At 38.4% G+C, this 18,881-nt stretch overlaps 1 protein-coding gene across 3 annotated transcripts in view; it reads right to left on the bottom strand.

Moving 5' to 3' along the window:
• Nucleotides 1–284: 284 nt before the first annotated feature.
• The window catches only part of SMAP1 (small ArfGAP 1), a 91,263-nt gene continuing 72,666 nt past the window's right edge, over nt 285–18,881 (bottom strand). For all 3 annotated transcript variants that reach the window (XM_084203739.1, XM_084203740.1, XM_084203741.1), the window contains 4 exons: nt 13,032–13,159; nt 4,491–4,659; nt 3,532–3,863; nt 285–1,244 (listed from right to left, as the gene is read on the bottom strand). In XM_084203739.1, coding sequence (XP_084059865.1) covers nt 1,110–1,244; nt 3,532–3,863; nt 4,491–4,659; nt 13,032–13,159 — 764 coding nt within the window. In that variant the 3' untranslated portion in view covers nt 285–1,109. The remainder of the gene's footprint in view (nt 1,245–3,531; nt 3,864–4,490; nt 4,660–13,031; nt 13,160–18,881) is intronic.

Here is an 18,881-nt window from a genome sequence, read left to right as displayed (position 1 = left end):
TAATACACTGACACTTACCTTTGTTTTAATGCTGTTTCCACATAGATAAACATGGCTGCAATGGAGTATTTTCAAAATCATTATTTATGTACATACTTTTTGTATTTATCCAGCTTAATGGTGTAATTATAAACTGATTTTAACTCACGAACTGTTGGTCTAAATATCTGTATAAATGGATCCTCCAAACTGAATATGTTTTACTTCATTAAAAGTAGCAGTCAAACAGGTCATACAATAATGAAATAAAAAACCCACAATCATTTACGGATTTATCCTTTTAATATAGGGAAATAACATTTTATCATTACGAGGCACCATAAAATGTAAACACAATCACTGTCATAAACCTGGATCTCTCTGCAAGACAAAATATATCTGTTCACACTGAATTACCTTGAATGCATATTGTGCTGTCAGCTCTCTTTTAACACTGTGCGCCTGCCTCTTGAGCCAGGTCTGAGACTTTACCACAGGAAACTCAAATGCATCAAATGCTCATCTTTAGAAGAATAAACTATTGATTTGTAGAACTACAGTAACATCCAGGTTTATCTTTCTTTCAATAACCACATTCCCTGTTATGCACACCATAACAACATCACAGTGAAATGTATGATGAAACAAAATTTGTTTGATACACTAGAAAACATTGCTCAGTGATACATTTACATTCTATTTATATATGATTAAACATTTGTTCATACAGTACCTTCTACAGGATTACTGGGTAATTTTGGGGGGTTGGGGTTCATATTTTTGGATATTACTAACATGATAGCTACATCCCTTATATGCAAACATTTGATCTAGAATTTTGAGGGGAAAAAATCAGTATGTGGTTAAGCAGCTTCTTAATATGGTCTATGAAATCATATGCATTGTATGAAAATGCTTCCAATGATGTATAAATATATTTGATCTGCTTTTCACTACATCAAATTTAAATCAATATAGACCACAACACGGTCAGTCAGTTATATTCTTAATCTGAACAGCTGGGGAAAAAGAAAAAGAATATATATGTACATGGAAGGAACAGCAAAAGTTAATGTATTTGAACAAGGAATGTTAGGTGGCTGTTCTGGGAAAGATTTCTATTGCAACTTTCATTTCCACAGTTGTGTGCTGAGAGTCTGGCCAGAGGAGCTTCCAGTCCATCCTGTGGCTGTGCTGGGGGGCTGGCCAAAGCCCATCACATTGCTGGAACTGCTGAGGTTCATTCCAGCCATTTGCTGATTCATCTGCAAAGCACACACACACACGAGCCTGGTTAGCACTGGCACTGAAACACAGCATGCTGCTAGCCAAAAGCAGTCCTGCCTCCAACCAGCCATCCAGTTACATTTCCCTAAAAATATTTCTCATTAAATAAAAATATTGACTCTAAGTTTCTAAGCTTTTTCTCACACTACCAGCTTTTCTGGAGCCCTTCAAACACCAACATACATCAGATGATGGGCTGCAGCACTTGGTGTATGTGTCACATGAGAATTGACAGCATGTGAAGGAGGTGGCCAGTGTGGCTGGTTGGTAAATGCTTGCTTTCACAGTTTCAAAGCTAACGAACAAAACTGTAGTAACTGCAATAAAGAAACAGCAAAGCCAGTAATATAATCTTGTCTGCACTTGCAGTTCCAGATTTATTTTTTTTTCCAGCAACATTTCTTTGGAGATTTCATAATCTTGACTACATCAGTTTTTACAGAAATTATCTATTTAGGTGACAATCAACAAAGAATGAGGTGGATTTATAAACTTGAGTATTATCCAACCATCCTTGCTAAAGAATCTACCCAAGATGCTGTAATTCCTTGAAAAACAAGTAAAATAATCCACATGAAATTAAATTCACATGAATTTAACATCTAGTTAAAGGTGGGAAAGAATTCAAAATTCAGCACATTCACTTCAGAGCTCCTGCAAAACTATTTGTAGTTACAAATATCTAGTCACTGTAATTTTAAATGCTCAATGTCAAAATGAGTTTAGGAGCAAAAGAGCATTTGGAGCAATTAATAATCAGAGCCAATGAATAGAGATGTTGGATAAGTAACATTTGATCCAAACTAAAGGCAGCACTAGGTAAAAGAGTTTATTTAAATATGAGCAAACAATACCAGGATGCAAAATGAAAGTGAAACACTGGTGAAAATCAAGTAAATTGCAAACTAGTACTTTAGGGTAAAATTAAGTTCTGTATGCTTTCACACAGAACTGTGTATCTGCAGAAAACAAGGCACCACTGAACCTGGAAATATAAAAAAGGCTGATAAAAACATGCTTTACCCAGTGGTTCATCTCTTCTGGAGTAGAATTCTTAAGCAGCAGACTATATAAAACATATAAGTCTGGTAAAGCAAGCTCTCCCCCCTTTCAACTAGTCAGAGTTTAGATCAGAGTTCTGCAGACGGTGGAATGTCTTCATACTGACAACCTCTGATGTGCAAGGGGTACAGGAACATGTGAAGAACTTGTTCAAGGAGCCAAGTTTTCACATGTAATTGATAAGAGGCAAGATTTTAATTTCAAAGCTGTTATGGGTCCTTTTAAAGCTAGCTACCTATGAAAAGACTGCTGCCAGTATATCCACAGATATTTTTGATCTGACATTTTGAAATTCTCACCTTTAAGAATTACTTTTCAAAGCAGAATGACAGCCTGTATTTTCAAACAGGGGCTGTTGTATCCATGTAGGCAATACTGTTTACCTTCATAAATGTTCACATCGTCAAATGCAGCAGAACAGTAAAAATTCATATCATCTAATTTAAGTCAGTCACTAAAGGTTCTCTTCCTGCATTACTAAGTAAGCAGCATGGAATTATTATATTGTTATAATAACACAAACAATAGTATGAAAAAAATAGTTGCTATCATCCATGCAGAACTCCAAGGGAATAACTTAAGTCTGATCCCTCTGCCTCACCCTGCCCCAATAAATGCTCAAATACTTGATTTCAAGATGTTTCCTTGGAAAATGTACAAATACATGTACATTAACCCTTCTAGAGAATCTTTGAAACATGTTTAAAACAGAGGATGGAAATGCTACAGATAAATAACAGATGCACCTAAACAAACTATCTACAGGAAAGTGTTAAGAGCAGAAAGCACTTCACATTCCACCAAAATTTATCCTGAAATCTGTGAATGAATGTATTCATTGTTAATGGCTATCCTTGAGAAGTTAAATTCTGCTTTTAGTTATAAGGCTGTGTTTCATTTCTAAATTTTTTAACTCTACCTGAGCTAAGCTTTTTACTTGGCTGACTCTGATGACAGGATGAGAAGAGCTGTGGAAGCAGAGAACTGAGTTTGGTCTACTTTGGCAAAATTATTCTCTGCTTTTGTAGTAGTTATCTTTCATTGAACTACTCACTGGTTTATTAATATGTGCCTCTGAGCAGTTCATAGCCCAGTAGTCTTTAACTTGGCTACACTTGACCTTCCTCCTACAGCCACACTTTTTGTATCCAAAAAGCATCATTCTTCCTAAAGCACTCCTGGCTGGGAATTGTCAGTCTTTACCTGAGAGAGGTTCCATTGAGCTTGTTGGTTCTGTTGCAATCCATACTTATTTTGTGGTGGTGTGACCATCTGTCCCACCATTCCACCTTGAGGTCCAACGACAGTTTGAGGAAGTCCCATCACACCAGTTGGTGCAGTACCAGTAAATCCATTGGGCACTCCCACTCCTACCATCACGCCTGTGCTTTGTCCCATGACTGGCACTGATTGTCCCATCATGTTTCCCATCATCCCAGGTGCTGCTGGCACAGGAACTCCCATGGCTGGAAAGCCTTGAAAGTGAGTTGATGGTTGTGTGGTAAATGGCATAGAAGACGAGCCCATGAACATACCTGTACCAGAGAAGGGAAGATTTCAGCAGAAGTGTCTCATGATTTTCCACCCCCATCCCATAAGTCAGAAGTGCACCAAAATAATTGTAAGGATAACTCTATCCATCTGTGTGTCAGTGCTGCCAATTTAGCTTCTGGTAAAAGCAAAAATTACTTTAAAACTCTCAAAGGAAAGGGACTCACCACGAGCTAAATTGCCAAGAAAGTCTGGCATCCCTGTGGTGAACCAGAATCATTCAGTTGCTGTATTGGAGGTCTTTGTGTTCACACAAACACAGCTAAACCAAAGCTCTGGCAGTTCTGCAGGGATCCTGACAGACTGATGCCTGCACATTGGAGACTCAGACCCTCACTGATTAATTGCGTGGCAGAATCTGACTTCACAAAACTTTCAGTAAATTGTACACTTGATAACTTGAACAACTATAAATAAATTAAAATCACACATTTTTCTTTGTCATCCATATTACATTTCAGTAATTCTCAGTTTTATAAAAGCTGAAAATAAAAACCTTCATTTGAATATAGTTAACAGGTATCCAACCATAGCTTTATACTTGTAGGAGGTAACTTTTCTAGATAAAGATTAAAATAGGACTGCACAGAAACGTTCACAACATTATTTACCCGGAGCATTTTGCTGCTGCATTGTTCCTGTGCCATACAGTGATAAAATGGAGTCTTTGGAGAGTTGTTTCTTCGCTGACTCTTCGGATTTTGTTGTTTGCTCAGTAAATAGATCAAGATCCCCGGCTGCTCCAGACAAGGTGGCAGCTGCTGGTTTAGTGGAAGTGCTCTGGGAAATAAAAGACAAGACAGACTTTCAGTAGAAAGAAACCAGCAAAAGATGATGTTAAATATTTGTTGTACACCCTTGCCCCTCAACTTAATAAAACCTCATTAATTTACAGAAACTAAATTTAAGTGAATGGGAATTTAAAAATATGTGGTATGACTAAAGACAGGAAAAAGCAGTACAGGCAAGATGGAAAGACCTTCAGACCAGATGGAGGTTACAAAACAAAGAAAACTAAATCTTCAACCAGCTTCAGGGCGTATACATACAGATTATTCATTCCTGTTGCTTCTACATTTTTCATCAGTGAGAAGCATAAATCAAGAGCTGGAGTTAGATTATGAAAAATAATTAGGAAATCAATAAGGAGATTAAAATTCACATCTCATTAATCCTCTCATAGGCAGAATAGATTAAAGAAGAGCTAAAACAAAAGATTAAGTGCTTTGAAATGTATCTTTGGAGAAAAGGCAAAATTTTGGTTATCTACTCCAAGTAATAAAATTTCTAAAAAACATTGCTTATAATTGGCTTAGAGTTCTGTAAGCACGTTTCACTTATTGAGAAAGCATAATTATCTAAAACTTACTGCAATCTACCAATGAAAAACTAAAACACAGGCAGGCTGGCAGCCTTTGTACTGCTCTTGCAGTAGAATGTTTTGTAAGCAAATTACATCCAGTTTCTCAGTGCTGTTATGTTGCTGTTCATACCCATACAGTTCCACGTGGGGGCTTTCTTGGGGAACCAGGTAATACATAGGTTCTTGTTATATTCCTTAAAATACACAACTCATCCTGTTACCAGTGGGAACTTCTAATGCAAATCAACTGCATGCACAATGAAAAAGAGCCAGGACTGCAAATCATACTTAAACTATGGCCCTATTTAGTCCAGCTAAGTGATCTCCAACTGCTTAGCATGTACCTACTGCACCCACAGCTTGCATGAGCGTCAACTCTTCTCCATACTAAAAGAAAATCTTCCTTGGAATACCACTGTCAATGAACTCACATATAACCAGGTCTGTTTATTGAGATCCCATACCCAAGTGAGCAGACAAAGGACACCACAAAATACACAGATATGGAACACCTCTATAATCTTCCTTAAAGCAACTATCTCTGATCTGCTGCTTTTGCTGGTGTGCTACTGTCTAAGCCCTGAAAAAGTCCACTATGGTCACACTGGATTTGTTACAAACACCATAAATATTCAATATGCAGCTTCAAAAAACACATTAAGTGTATGACTTCTGAAGTGCTAAAACCTCTAGCATAAGGCAGTGCTAGAGATTAGGGAAAAAAGAAAACAACAACACAGAACAATTCTGTTACTAGCTAAATTTGCAAGAAACCAGCAAGAGAAAGAACTGCAGATTCATACTCATGATGGTGAAAAATTTCCAAAACTGCTGTAGAAAGGGAAGAGAAAAAAAAAACCCAAAAATGGGAACTTTCTGGAAAGTGAAAGAACTGCATTTATACTACAGCCAATTTGGGCCAAAGTCAATAGGACTTAGTGGGCAACCAAGAGTGGGCTGACAGCACTACAGAGGGAAAGCAAACAGAAACATACCTATGAAACCTCTCCGGCCAATGTACAATTAAATTTTCCAGTTTTTTCTGTACATACTAAAAAAACTTCTTCCTTCTCACAATAATTTATGATTGCGAAGCAAATCAATTTTTATTTAAGTGGGTAGTATGAAGCCCTATTTGAGACAATTCTTTATCAGTGTGACATAATCAGTCTTTAAAAATACCAGAATCAGATTTAACAACACATTCAGGTAAAAGCCCATCTTGAAGAGCAGCACTGTTTTCCTGTGCATACACCCAGGAAGGCCCATTATTGAATTGTTCCCTGCTGACATGATCTCCCGTGGTGCCTGCCTAGGACAGCCCCTGTGCCACAGCTGTGCCCAGCAGGCTGCAGGGAGGAGCACACAGGAGCATTGCAAGTGGGTGAACAGAGGGAGCTTCCCCTCTGCTGCCTGCAGGCAGCAAGGAAGGGATTTGCTTTTCTCTAGAAGGCAGAGCTGGAAGCCTGGAGGTCTGATCATGTTATGTTTACAACCTAAGATTAAATGTTCATTTAATGTCTCTTCATTCGGTTTGGTTTTGGAAGATCCTCAAAGGAGTCAAAGCACCGGACAAGCACTCCCTGAAGTGTTCATCAGCTGAATAAATGGAAGGTAATGCAAAATACATGGCAAGAAAACAGCAGGTGGCATCCAAGGTAAAAAACAACCAACATTGACATGATTTTTGTATCTCTAACATCGTCATGCTACCCAAGATCTCTATAAAAACACACCTGGCATTCATCTAATCATTTTCCTACACACAGTGCTCTTAGAGAGTCATTATGCTAAACCTAAATGCTCATCAGGTGCTTAAGGATCATACTGGTAAGCAGTTTCATGGTATCAATGCAACAGAATTTTTCCTACAAACTGAAAGAGAGGTGGCAAGAGAGGAAATGAAAGAGGGAAGTGGGACAGTGGGACACACGGAGTTGAGAGAAGGACTGAAGGAGAGAAAAAAGCACAGGCGCACTTTCCTGCCATCTGCATGTCTCTGGCTGGTATCTAGGAAAGCAGGGATGGCCTGTAGAAAAGCCAGGTCTCCACTGTTTTCCATTTGTATGGTGATAAATAATAGCCCCACACAACATTTTCAATTTCTCCCTGCTGAGAGCTATTTGCATAGGGAAAATACAGCCTAGCACACAATTATTCTTATGTAAGCAAGGTACTAAGTACATTATTAAGGTCTTAAATTCTATATACAATTCTTACCCTTTTTATCTTTGCACTGTAGATGGACTTGATGTTTATTTCAACTCTTCCTGTTTTGATTTTGCATATTTTGTTTTTAGACATCTACCCAGTTCCATTAAAAATAATCAACTGTTATTTCCTGTTAATAACTAATGAGGAAATGAGCACTCAACTATATCCAGTTCACAAAAAAAAACCACTAAGAAATCTCATCTGTTCTCTTGCTTTTAGGAATTATCAGCAATATCTGAAAAAGATTAAGATTTCTATCACTTTCTCAAATCATATCGAAGAATATAATTAACCTTGCAAGAAGATTAAAAATTTAACTTTATTTTTTGCTGCACGTCCAGTACTCACAACAAGCAAGACATTTCCTTTGCAATCATCCTTGTCTAGACTTGAAAACATTTATCTTCCCTGCAGTCCCATTTCCAACTCCTTCTTCAGATTTCCCTTCTCTAGAACTTAAAATAAATTTTTGTGCCTCTAGTTCAGCCTCTGTTCAGCTGACTCCTTCTGGTTCTGGAGTATGATGTCTGCTCTTTCACTGTGCTCCACCTAAGGCACTCAAAGCACCAAACAGAATATAATCATGGATCCATAAATGGTTTGGGTTGGAAGGGATCTTAAAAATCATCAAGTTCGAACCCCTTGGCATGGGCAGGTCACCTTGCACCAGATCAGGTTACTAAGAGTCCTGTCCAGTCTGGCCTTGAACACTGCCAAGGATGGGGGCGAATCTCACCACCCTAACAGTAATAATCTTACTTCTAATACTTAATCTAAACCTACCCTTGTTCAATTGGAAGCCATTTTCCCTTGTCCTGTCACTAGACTCCCTGAAAAAGAGTCCCTCCCCATCTTTCCTGTAGTCCACCTTCAAAACTGAAAGGTGTCTCCAGAGCCTTCTCTCTTCTCCAGGCTGAACAACCCCAACTGTCTTGGCCTCACTTCACAGGACCAGTGCTCCATCCTTCTGAGCATCTTTGTGGCCCCCCTCTGCTCCAACAGGTCCGTGTTCTTCCTATGTTGGGAGTCCCAGACTGCAGGCAGGGCTCTCATGAGAGTGTAGCAGAGTTGGGGAATCATCTCCCTTGACCTGCTGGTCACACTTCTGATGCAGCCCAGGATACTGCTGGGTTTCCAAGCTGAAAGTGCATACTGCCCGCTCATACTCAGATCTGCACCCACCAGCCCCCCCCAAGTCCCTCTGTGCAGGTCTGCTCTCAACTTATTGCCCAGCCTGCAGCCACATTTGGAATTGCTTTAACTCCATTTGAAGGAATGAAACTTTTGCTTTCAGATACCTGAAAATATAAACAATGGTAAAGCAAACATAAGCACAAGATACAAGCATTTCAGCTGATTGCATTGGAATAGGAATACATAGCTCTCCAGTCTTGCCCTGCTTAAATAACATTCATGATAAAGCAAATTTCTGAAACAAAACATTTTTACATAAAATCTGAGGACTTTGACACATTAACATCACCACAATTCATTAATAAGTTGAAGCTTGTTTGCCAATCTATGGCAATCATGCTAGATACACACACCTGGCCTCAGGGAAAAATGAGTATTTATGAACATCTCTTTATCTAAAATACACCACCAAAGTTTGTCAGATAAGAATAATGAAAAACATACACCATTCTAGGAAAATACACTTTTGTAGCCACTGAACTGATTCTCAGCTCCCAATACAGTACAATTCAAACCACACACACACAAAATCCAAGAAAGTTTAAGTTGACTAGATTTGAGTATCCTTGGAGAAAGACATATATTAAATATTTCACTGAATTAATGCTTCCAAACTTAATACCTCACAATTCTCCCCTTCTCTTCCTCCCTACAAATTTCACTGAAGAAGGAAGATCACACTTTTGCTGGAAGATTTGAAATTTGAAATTAATGTGTGGCTAAAACAATTCAGGAAATTGTTTTAAGTAGAGGTGAAAATGATAGACCTTTGCTCAGTTCCTATATAATACTTGGCAACAAACCCTATTCTAATACTGATAATTTAGCTATGCCCATTTCACATGAAAAACCATCATTAAACATATGAAATGTTCTTCTTTCCTTTCTGTGCCCATGAATAATGCACATACCTTTTATCTAGTTCTACTGTAGGAGCTGCTTAAGGTAACTCTTCTCAAACCCCCCTGAGTTAGCTAATAGGCAAACTTCTATAAAAAAACCAAATTACTCTGTCACATATTGTTCTTTACCAGTCCTTTACAAATTCAACAGTCTGCATAACAGCATACAGCTATACAGAATGGTGGGAAGAAACATTTTAAATATTTTTGAAAACTGTGATAAAGGCACATCTGAAAGCAGAGTCAAAGTGCTCATGATCATCAATGCTCAAGTCACATTTGAAAAAGGAGAAACAAATGCTTTTGTTTTCACTTGAAAAATATGTCTTGGCTATGACAATGGACATAAATCCTAAGTTTTGCAGACATCATGATGTTTCAGTCTCATAATAAAACATTCAAACAGACATTTCTGTGCTCCACAGTGCCATAAAACAAGAGTACATTTAGCATTAAATGCTGCCTTTCAGGTTAAAATGGAGAAGAAAAGCAATCTTGTGAAAACTCAAGGGTCATACAGATCAGTTTGAGGAGCACCAATAAATTCCATATTTTTCAGAAGAAAAGCTCTCAAATCCCACTGTGGCACCTCAGACACACCTACAATGCAGAACATAATGGTAAATATCTCAGCAAGAAAGCAAGCCACGCTATTCCACATTTCATCCCCTTCTTCTATTTAATTTTTAAAAATTTCAATACATTCTGTTAATAGATATTCAAACAAGTTCAAGTTAGGGTTTGGACATGGACTTCTACTTTAAATTTTCCAATTTCAAGGACAGGAACTGAATGTTAGGGTTACTCAACTGCTGATCTGAGTTCATGCCCACTTCACCAATTACAGCCTCACACATCAAGAAATTTAAATAGACCAAGTCCTTAAACCCTCTTATAATAAGGCACCCTGTATTCTCCTAACTCTTCTCTGAATCCCATACAACTTTTTTCCATGTTGCAAGGTGAAAGATCTTACAAAATACTTATAGCACTGCCAAATGAGAGGCAACTTCTCCCCAGTCTCAGTTCCCAAACTAGACATCACCATCCTGAAACAGAACGTGTGCAAGGTCTTGATAATCCTGAAGAAAACCAGGATGATGATAATAATAAGGATAATAAGGAAAATAAAGAACCAGGATAGTAATAATATTCTCTTTGCCCCACTTTAGCAAGCAACCCATGTAATCACCATCAGAAACCTGTGTTCCTGTCTCTTATCTGTAGATTATCTGATTACATTATATTTTCTTTGAAATACTGATTAAAAATGGAAGATAACCAAGAATTAAATCTTGCAATACACCATAAGGATTGTGTGCTTGATAAAAAAAATGCTTGCTGAAAGTTCTGTTTGTTCCTCCTGATTACAGCATTCAGAGGAAAGAAAAATGTCACTATAAATCTGGACAGGTTTGTTTACAGAAAGTAAATACATTCATACTTTCTAGTATATAAAAAAGGTGATACTCACCAGATATTGAGAATAGTATTGTACTTTCTACCACTTTTTAATCCTTTTGGTAAATACCATACTTAGTCTAGAAACTAGCACAAAGATGAACAACATGTCAAAATATTCCTCTCACAAAAGGTCCAGTGACCAAATCTTTATCACAGAAACGCATTTAAAATGTAATATATACATAAAATTCAGTATGCTTTAGCAACTACTCCATTATTTAACCCATCACTAGTCATCATCACCTAAGGTATCAGCCTTCACTTTGCTTTTTTTCACTCTTAAATATTTAGCCTTCTTTTGGATTTCCTGTATTCTTCAGCTAAATAATTCTTTAACCAGCAGGTCACATCACATGTCCAAGGAATAGAAACAAAAGAAGCCTTTTCTCTTCTTTCTCAGGTTGCTCTTTTCTCCTGGGCACACAGTAACTACCTACAGCAGTTATCACTTCCAGCTTCACAAGGGCTGGAAAAGGGGAAAACTAGAATTCAGTGCCACCCATTATGTACAACACTACTATTGACCCGTTTATTTTGAGGCCAAGTGAAAACTTCACGATTCTAGATTTGAATTTACTTAATCTACACCCAAATGTAACAAATTAAAAACTAAGGAAAGCTAGAAAGGGGTTACATCTAGCTCTACAGGGATTAATTTTGACATAAAACATTAGAATAGCAGGCAAAAAGCGTTCAAATACTGCTGTTCCTGGTACTTTGAGCAGAGACTTCCACAAGAGATAAGAAAATCTACACCAACAATCTCCTTTGCAATTTTAGCTAACGCATCCACATCTAAATGTAAATATACATATTATTTCCCTCACTGTTTATGGGAAGGCTAACACATGGTGGCTTGCTCTATCTGTAACATTATGTTTAAAAAGAAACATGGTTTCAGTCTCTGAAACCCTCACTTGCATGTTGCACAAAGTCAGCCCTCAGAAGCAAGCAGAGAAAGGGAGACGATAACAAAATCTGTTGAATAACATGTATCTGCTTTAAGGCACTCAGAACACCTTTTCATCATTATCCCTTCCATTGTGGATACTATGACAACTCAAGGATGAAGAGAGTACAGAGCCCCAAAATCATAAATTCAAGAATACACACAATTCTTTCTGGTTCAGCAGAGTGAGACAGAAAGCCCCCCACAAAAGAAAGCTTCTAAATGACCTTAACAAAATGCCCCAGATGGGGAAGCTAGCCCAGCACGACTCCAAAATCTCCCCCTAAGAAATCAGTCCGGCTTAAGGAAATCTGCACATGTGCAGCACCAACACCCTGCTCTTTGAGTTGTATGGCTACTTTAGGAGAGCTGCAGCTTCAATCAGCTTCTTTGTATGTACCAAAGCTGCCTTTCCAGGCAGTGGCAGGCATGGTGATGGGTTGCTTCCAAACTATCATGGCTATAAGACGGAGCAGGCCAAGTGCAGAGTTATGTTACTCTCAAGTACAAGTTCCAAGATGATACAAAAGACAAATAAGCCCAGATAGCAATACAAATTTTTCTTGATATCTGTTCTTGATTTTGAGTATGAAACCTCAGACCCCAAATTTTTAGCAGGGCTAAAAGAGAAGCATCTGCTGCAGCCTTTCCTAAATACCAGTGTCACAAAGCAACAAGAGGTCTTAAAAAGGATGACTTGATGCCCAATAACCTGAGAACATAAAGTTATATTCAGCAATACCTAATAAAAAAAGAACAAGACCAAAGAATATAAATTAAAAGAAAACATTACTACCATCACCAGGGTAAGACAGAATCCAATTTAGCTGGATAACCAGAAGGAAAGACCACATCATCTACTTCTATATCCAAGCAGTCCAGAAGCTTGAAGAGGTGAGAAAAACATTGGTGTTACAGTTTAACCATCTCTACTCATGAGATGCTTAGGATGTGTTGAGAAGTGTGCACTCATTCTGTGTGAAAGAACAATTTCCTGAAGGAAAGTACCCCTGTGCATGCACATATTTACACATACATATAACTAAATACACTTAATAAATTTTACCTGAGCAGGAGGTACTGCAGCTGCTGGTAAAGGATTAGAGATCATGGGGCCAAAGATATCCAGGTCGTCATTCAGTGCTGTGGCAGCAGCAGTGCCTCCGTTTGTAACAGATGCTTCAGCTGGACCATCTAAAAAAGCAGCAGAATCACTTTTAAAGTGAAAATTACAAATATCTTAAGGCCATGAGAATAATTAAAGCTGTCTATTCCCTCCTACCCTGCCCCCACGTGCTCAATTTCTGAGATATTTTTCAGACTGTGATATTGTTCAGATTTTGTAAAGACCTCTTTCTCAAAGAAGATGGCACATTACTGTCCTTCAGGAAAAAAACAAACAAAAACCAACCAAAGACAAAAAACCTACTTAAAACTTCCCTAAGGACAACCACACCAACGTAGCAGTACACACTACTTATTTTTCAGGAGTCTCTGCACACCAACATTTGTAGTAAGAATTTTAACAGAGGTCTTACTGAGAAGGTCCAAATTTGGTAGCCATGTATCAAAATACACTTATCTGTGCTTCAGAATTAAAATTTGCATTTTAGAATCCATGAAGTTATTCTTGATATGCTAATTTAATCAAGAGTACATAAATGAACTTTGCACTAGGGAAAAGGTCCTCTCTTCCCCTTTTTCAAAAGTACTTCACACAGGCTTTATTCTATAGCTCCATATGAGCACACCTGTCAGGCACACTGAGCTAATAATCCATAAGAACCTACGGCTCTCACTCTGAGCCTTGGTGTCTGTAAGCCACTTTAACACATGAACACATTTACTGATCTAGGTGAAAGTGGATGCATGTGTGACAAAAAAAGAATTATGCCTTAAAGAGAATTTGCAATAAAGTACTTTAAAAGATACAGGGACAAAAATATCATGAAAGTGTTTTTACGGAACAGATCAACCATCCTCTTTTGTTTTCAAGCTGCTCAAGAAAAAGGCAGAAGAATTGGCTAACAAATTTATACCTAAGCATATAACAAGTGGGTTGCCATAGCATAGAGCTTGACAAATACAAAGGTGACTCTAGATTCTGCTGAACTTTATAATGACTGAATAGTCCTAACAGCAAGTTTAAGAAAGCTTATATGGGCAATAGAAGAAGTTAAGTCTAAAATTAACCAATCTCAGTGCAGAAGTTAAACTCTTCTGGTAGAACAAACTAGCTGAATTAAGTCAAAACTTTCTCTGCAAAAGAAACACTGCCATGACTGGCACAGCTGTTTACACATCACAGAAGGGTCAGTATTCCAAGAACCCTAAGGTACAGTATCTGAAAACAGTACATTGCCACTAACATCGTAAGACTGCATTCTGACACAATCCACTCAGATCATTACCCACAGACGCTGTGCTGGTTTTGGCTGGGACAGAGTTAATGTTTCTCTCAGTAGCCAGTATGGGGCTCTGATTTGGATTTGTGCTGGAAACAGTTGATAACACAGGGAGGTTTTCATTATTGTCAAGCAGCGCTTGCACAGTGTTAAGGCCTTTTCTGACCCTGCCCCAACCCACCAGTGAGGAGGCTGGGGGTGCACAAGGAGTTGTGAGGGGACACAGCCAGGACAAGTGACACCAACTACCAATGGGATATTCCATACCAACACATACTGTCATGCTCAGTACATAAAGCAGTGGGAAGGAGGAGGAGGAGGACCTTTGGAGTGATGGTATTTGTCTTCCCAAGTCACATATTACACATGATGGAGCCCCAGTTTGCTGGGGATGTCTGAACACCTGCCTGCCCATGGAAAGTGGTGGATGAATTCCTAGTTTTGCTTCGCTTACGTGCCCAGCTTCTGCTTTACCTGTTAAACTATTTTTATCTCAACCAACAAGTATTCTCACTTTTACCCTCTGGATTCTCTTCCCCATCCCATGTGGGGAATGACCAAGTGGCTGTGTGGGGCTTAGTTGCCAGCTGGGGTCAAACCATGACAGATGCCTTCTCATTTCTGTCTGCCTTCCATGAAGGCGAAATGGCTATGGGAATGAGTTAACACTAGTAGATCCTCTATACTGAGTAAAAAGTGAGCAGCTTGAGGAATGTGAAGTAGCCATCTCAGTCAGTTTTATTACTCTTCTGTGATTTGACTTTGCTGAGGGACTGCTGTTGCACTGATTTTGAAAAGCAAAGTTACAAACTCAGCCATGATTATGATAGAGCTACTTACACCTTAATGCAAATGTTGCCTCTTTCCCTTATTTCTGATAAATGGAAGTCAGTGGACAGCAAAATGACCATATGTATAATCTGCTGCACCATTTGATGCACACTAGTGTTTTGATATGTGTGCAAATAACTGTACCGGTCATTTAAGCATAAGCTTCTTTTGAGGTCATTCTGCAGACTGGCAGTTCCAAAAACAACTCCCCAAAGGTACACTGTTTCAGATAAATTTAGGAATGAACTGTGCATAATTTTCAAGTAAAACGACTGTCAGGAATTAATAATTTAATGTTCTCATTTTCTCAATCAGGCACATGCATTAAAAAAAAAAAAAATCTTGTCACATTCCAAAGCAGTTTAGGTTTCCTGAATATAAAGGTATTTAACATAGAAGACTGAAAATTTAAATGCAATCATTTACTTAAACAAGCACTTCACATATTTAGAACAGTCATGACAGAACTCATTTGCAAGAATATAGTTTTTTAAGTATTTAATATGCTGCTTATAAATTAGTATTATGAAAACTCAGATTTTTGCTACATTTGTTCTGTAAGAATGCTATTTGGCAATGCACATGCCTTTTATCTCTTACTGAATAAATACCTCCGTCTCCACTGATGCAGAAACCAGACATTTTGAATTAGTGTTTACAGCACTGTTTTAAGCCTGTATGAATAATATTAATAGATGATCCTGTTTTACTGATTTCTCAAAAGGTAATAGTTGGAATATTTATATCTATCAAAAAGAGACTCCAAAAACCTTCCCCCTTCCCTACTGAAAGAAATAAGTTTCAGAATATAGAAGAAAACCTAACAGTGTTTTCACTCCAGTTTATTACTTGTAGCAATATTAGTGTTTCTACTTAAATATATTTGATGCAGACACATACAGTCTTGTTTTTCAACATCATAACTCACATTATTATACAGAGATCATGGATAGTGTCAACTTCAACACACTAGGTCATGGATTAGGATCTATTTCCTCCTTTCCCTTCTCATCTTAAAATATTTCTGTGATTTAAAAAAGATACTTCAGCAGAGTCTTCAGTTTTAATTTATTCTAAGTATATCACTATTCATTCAACTTGTGCCACCTACCATTAAAACCCGATTAGAAGAGGTGGTGTGTATATGACAGAAGGAAACACAGCTGCAGCCTTCCCAGGAAACAGGTAAACATCAGATTAAGTTACATGGGCCTGTCTGAGTATTTTGAGAAATTTATAGCTTCAGCCATCACAGGATTACTTTGAAGCAATTAGCTTTTGAGCTAATTTTTCCATCACTTTTCTGGAGAGCGCATCCATAGCTAGGAATGAAATGTTAGATGTAGCAAAAACCACTGCAATGAGAGCAGATGCAAAGCAGGGCTTCCATGCTCAGTCAGAGAAGGGAATGTGAAGAGTCTATAGATGTTGTTCTTCACCCTTGCTCTTAGGAGTGGTTCCAAAACTTCTCTTCTTACAGTTTATGAGAATATTACACATAATATTGTCATACTGTCATAAACATAATACACTGCTGTCTGCCACACTGCAAGAGCAGATGATGCTTCTGACTTCAGATTAGGAAATCTTGTTTCAGTTCGATAGCAGAAACAGGAACTGTTTACCAAGATGTACTCAATAATACAGGGAAGGGTTCCAGTGAAGTTTACCTTTACAGTTCTTTTTCTGTATAGATTTTATTAATCCCTGACATAATAATTTCCAATTCAGTGCTGCCTTCTGTTATTCATATGCATCATAGCTTTCACATACATCATCAATCCTTGGTATATTTACCTGCACCAATAGTGAGAAAGGCCAGCTAAAGGGCTTCAAAGGGACAGCAGGAGAGGAAACAGCAAAAAAGCAGATCTGGTCTTAAACTCTAGATTACTGAAACTCATTTTTTATGGACCAAATTGTTTACAAGAACTTTGTTACTAAGCAGCCACATATTTTTATATATACAATCATTTATGACAGCCATAGCAAGACTTTCAATAAAGAGAATATGCATATGATTATATTTTACACCAAAATACTAGAAAGGCAGAACTGAGAGAAATAGGTCAATAGTTCCAACGAAAATCTGGGGCAAAGATTCAAATAAGGTCTGTCTGGCCAAAATTATTGCAGAATTATTTAATGCATTAGTAAAATTTTATTTACTGCTAAAACATTTGCAGAAAGGAGAAAGCATTCACAGGGAGGCAATTTCTGTATAATACTTCTGAAAATAAAATGCGGAAAGTCAGAAAGCTAGTAATGCCTCAAGTGGTTGTAAGTGTTTTCCTTTTGGGTAGATATATTGCTTACCTAAGCATAATCTGAATACTGCAGCAATACTATAAATGTTAACATATTTACAAGCTCAAGAAGTGTGGCCATGCAAACCTCATGAGGTTCAACCAGGCCAAGTGCAAGATCCTGCACCAGGTCAGGGTGCATGAGGATGAACAGATTGAGAACAGCCCTGCAGAGCAGGACCTATGGATCCTGGAGGATGAAAATCTGGACATGAGCAGGCAATGTGCGCTAGCAGCTCAGAAACTCAACTGTATTCTGGGCTGCATGGCAAGCAGGTTGAGGGAAGGGATTCTACTTCTCTTCTCCACTCTGGTGAGACTCCCACCTAAAATGCTGCATCTAGCTCAGGGGTCCCCAGCACAGAGAAGACACAGACCTGCTGCAGCAGGTCCAGAGAAAGGCCATGAGGATGATCAGAGGAATCTCTCCTGTAAGGAAAGTCTGAGATAGTTGGGGCTGTTCAGCCTGGATAAGAGAAGGCTCCAGGGAGACCTTATTGCAGCCTCCCAGTACCCTAAAGACCTACAGCAAAGATGGGGACAGACTTTTTATTAGGGTCTGGAGTGATACAATGTGGACGGATAGAATGTAAGAAAATAAAGATAGTGTAGAAGGTACTCACACACCAGAGGAGTTGCAGCTGTACTCATCACCAAAGATTAGGAACAGGCCTGCCCTTAATAGGCCACAGCTGTGTCCAATAAGAAGAATGCTACAAGAGAGTTGGAGTTTGTTGGCTGTACTGTGAAGGAGGAGTCAGTGCTGTGAAGAGCTGCCCATGAGAAATCACCAAGAAGGTAAGGAACTTACTGCAATAAGATGACAACAATACAACAAGGGGTAATGGTTCTAAACTAAAACAGGATACATTCAGACTAGATATAAGAAAAAATTTCCCAATGAGGATCGTGAAAGGTTGCCCTGAGAGGTGGTAGCTGCCCCTTCCCTCCAAACGTTCAAGGCCAGGTTGGACAGGGCTCTGAGTAACCTGATCTAGTTGAAGATATCCCTACTTATGGCAAGGGGGTTGGACTAGATGACCTGTAAAGGTCCCTTCCAACCTGAATTGTTCTAGGAGTCTGTGATCTATATGTGCATATATGATATTTATATATTTACAAATCTATCTTCACTATTTCTTAAATGCAACTTTCTGACTTAGGACCAACCATGCTGCTTTGGTACTTACCCAACAGGCCTTGACAAAAGTACATTTCTCAGTTATGCAACATTCAGCTATGTTTCATATCACTATTAACCTCTCAAAACTTCAGAGAGCTCTTTCAGAGAATATTTCCCATGCAGAAGAAGATAAGCAGCTTTTAGCATATCGTATTTTGCCTCCAGCCATGCCAGATGAATGCCCCACACAT

This window comes from Fringilla coelebs (assembly GCF_963513975.1).
Source record: "Fringilla coelebs genome assembly, chromosome: 3".
Taxonomy (NCBI): Eukaryota; Metazoa; Chordata; class Aves; order Passeriformes; family Fringillidae; genus Fringilla; species Fringilla coelebs.
The sequence above is the reverse complement of the archived record's forward strand: the minus strand, read 5'-3'. Positions and strand labels throughout refer to the sequence as shown.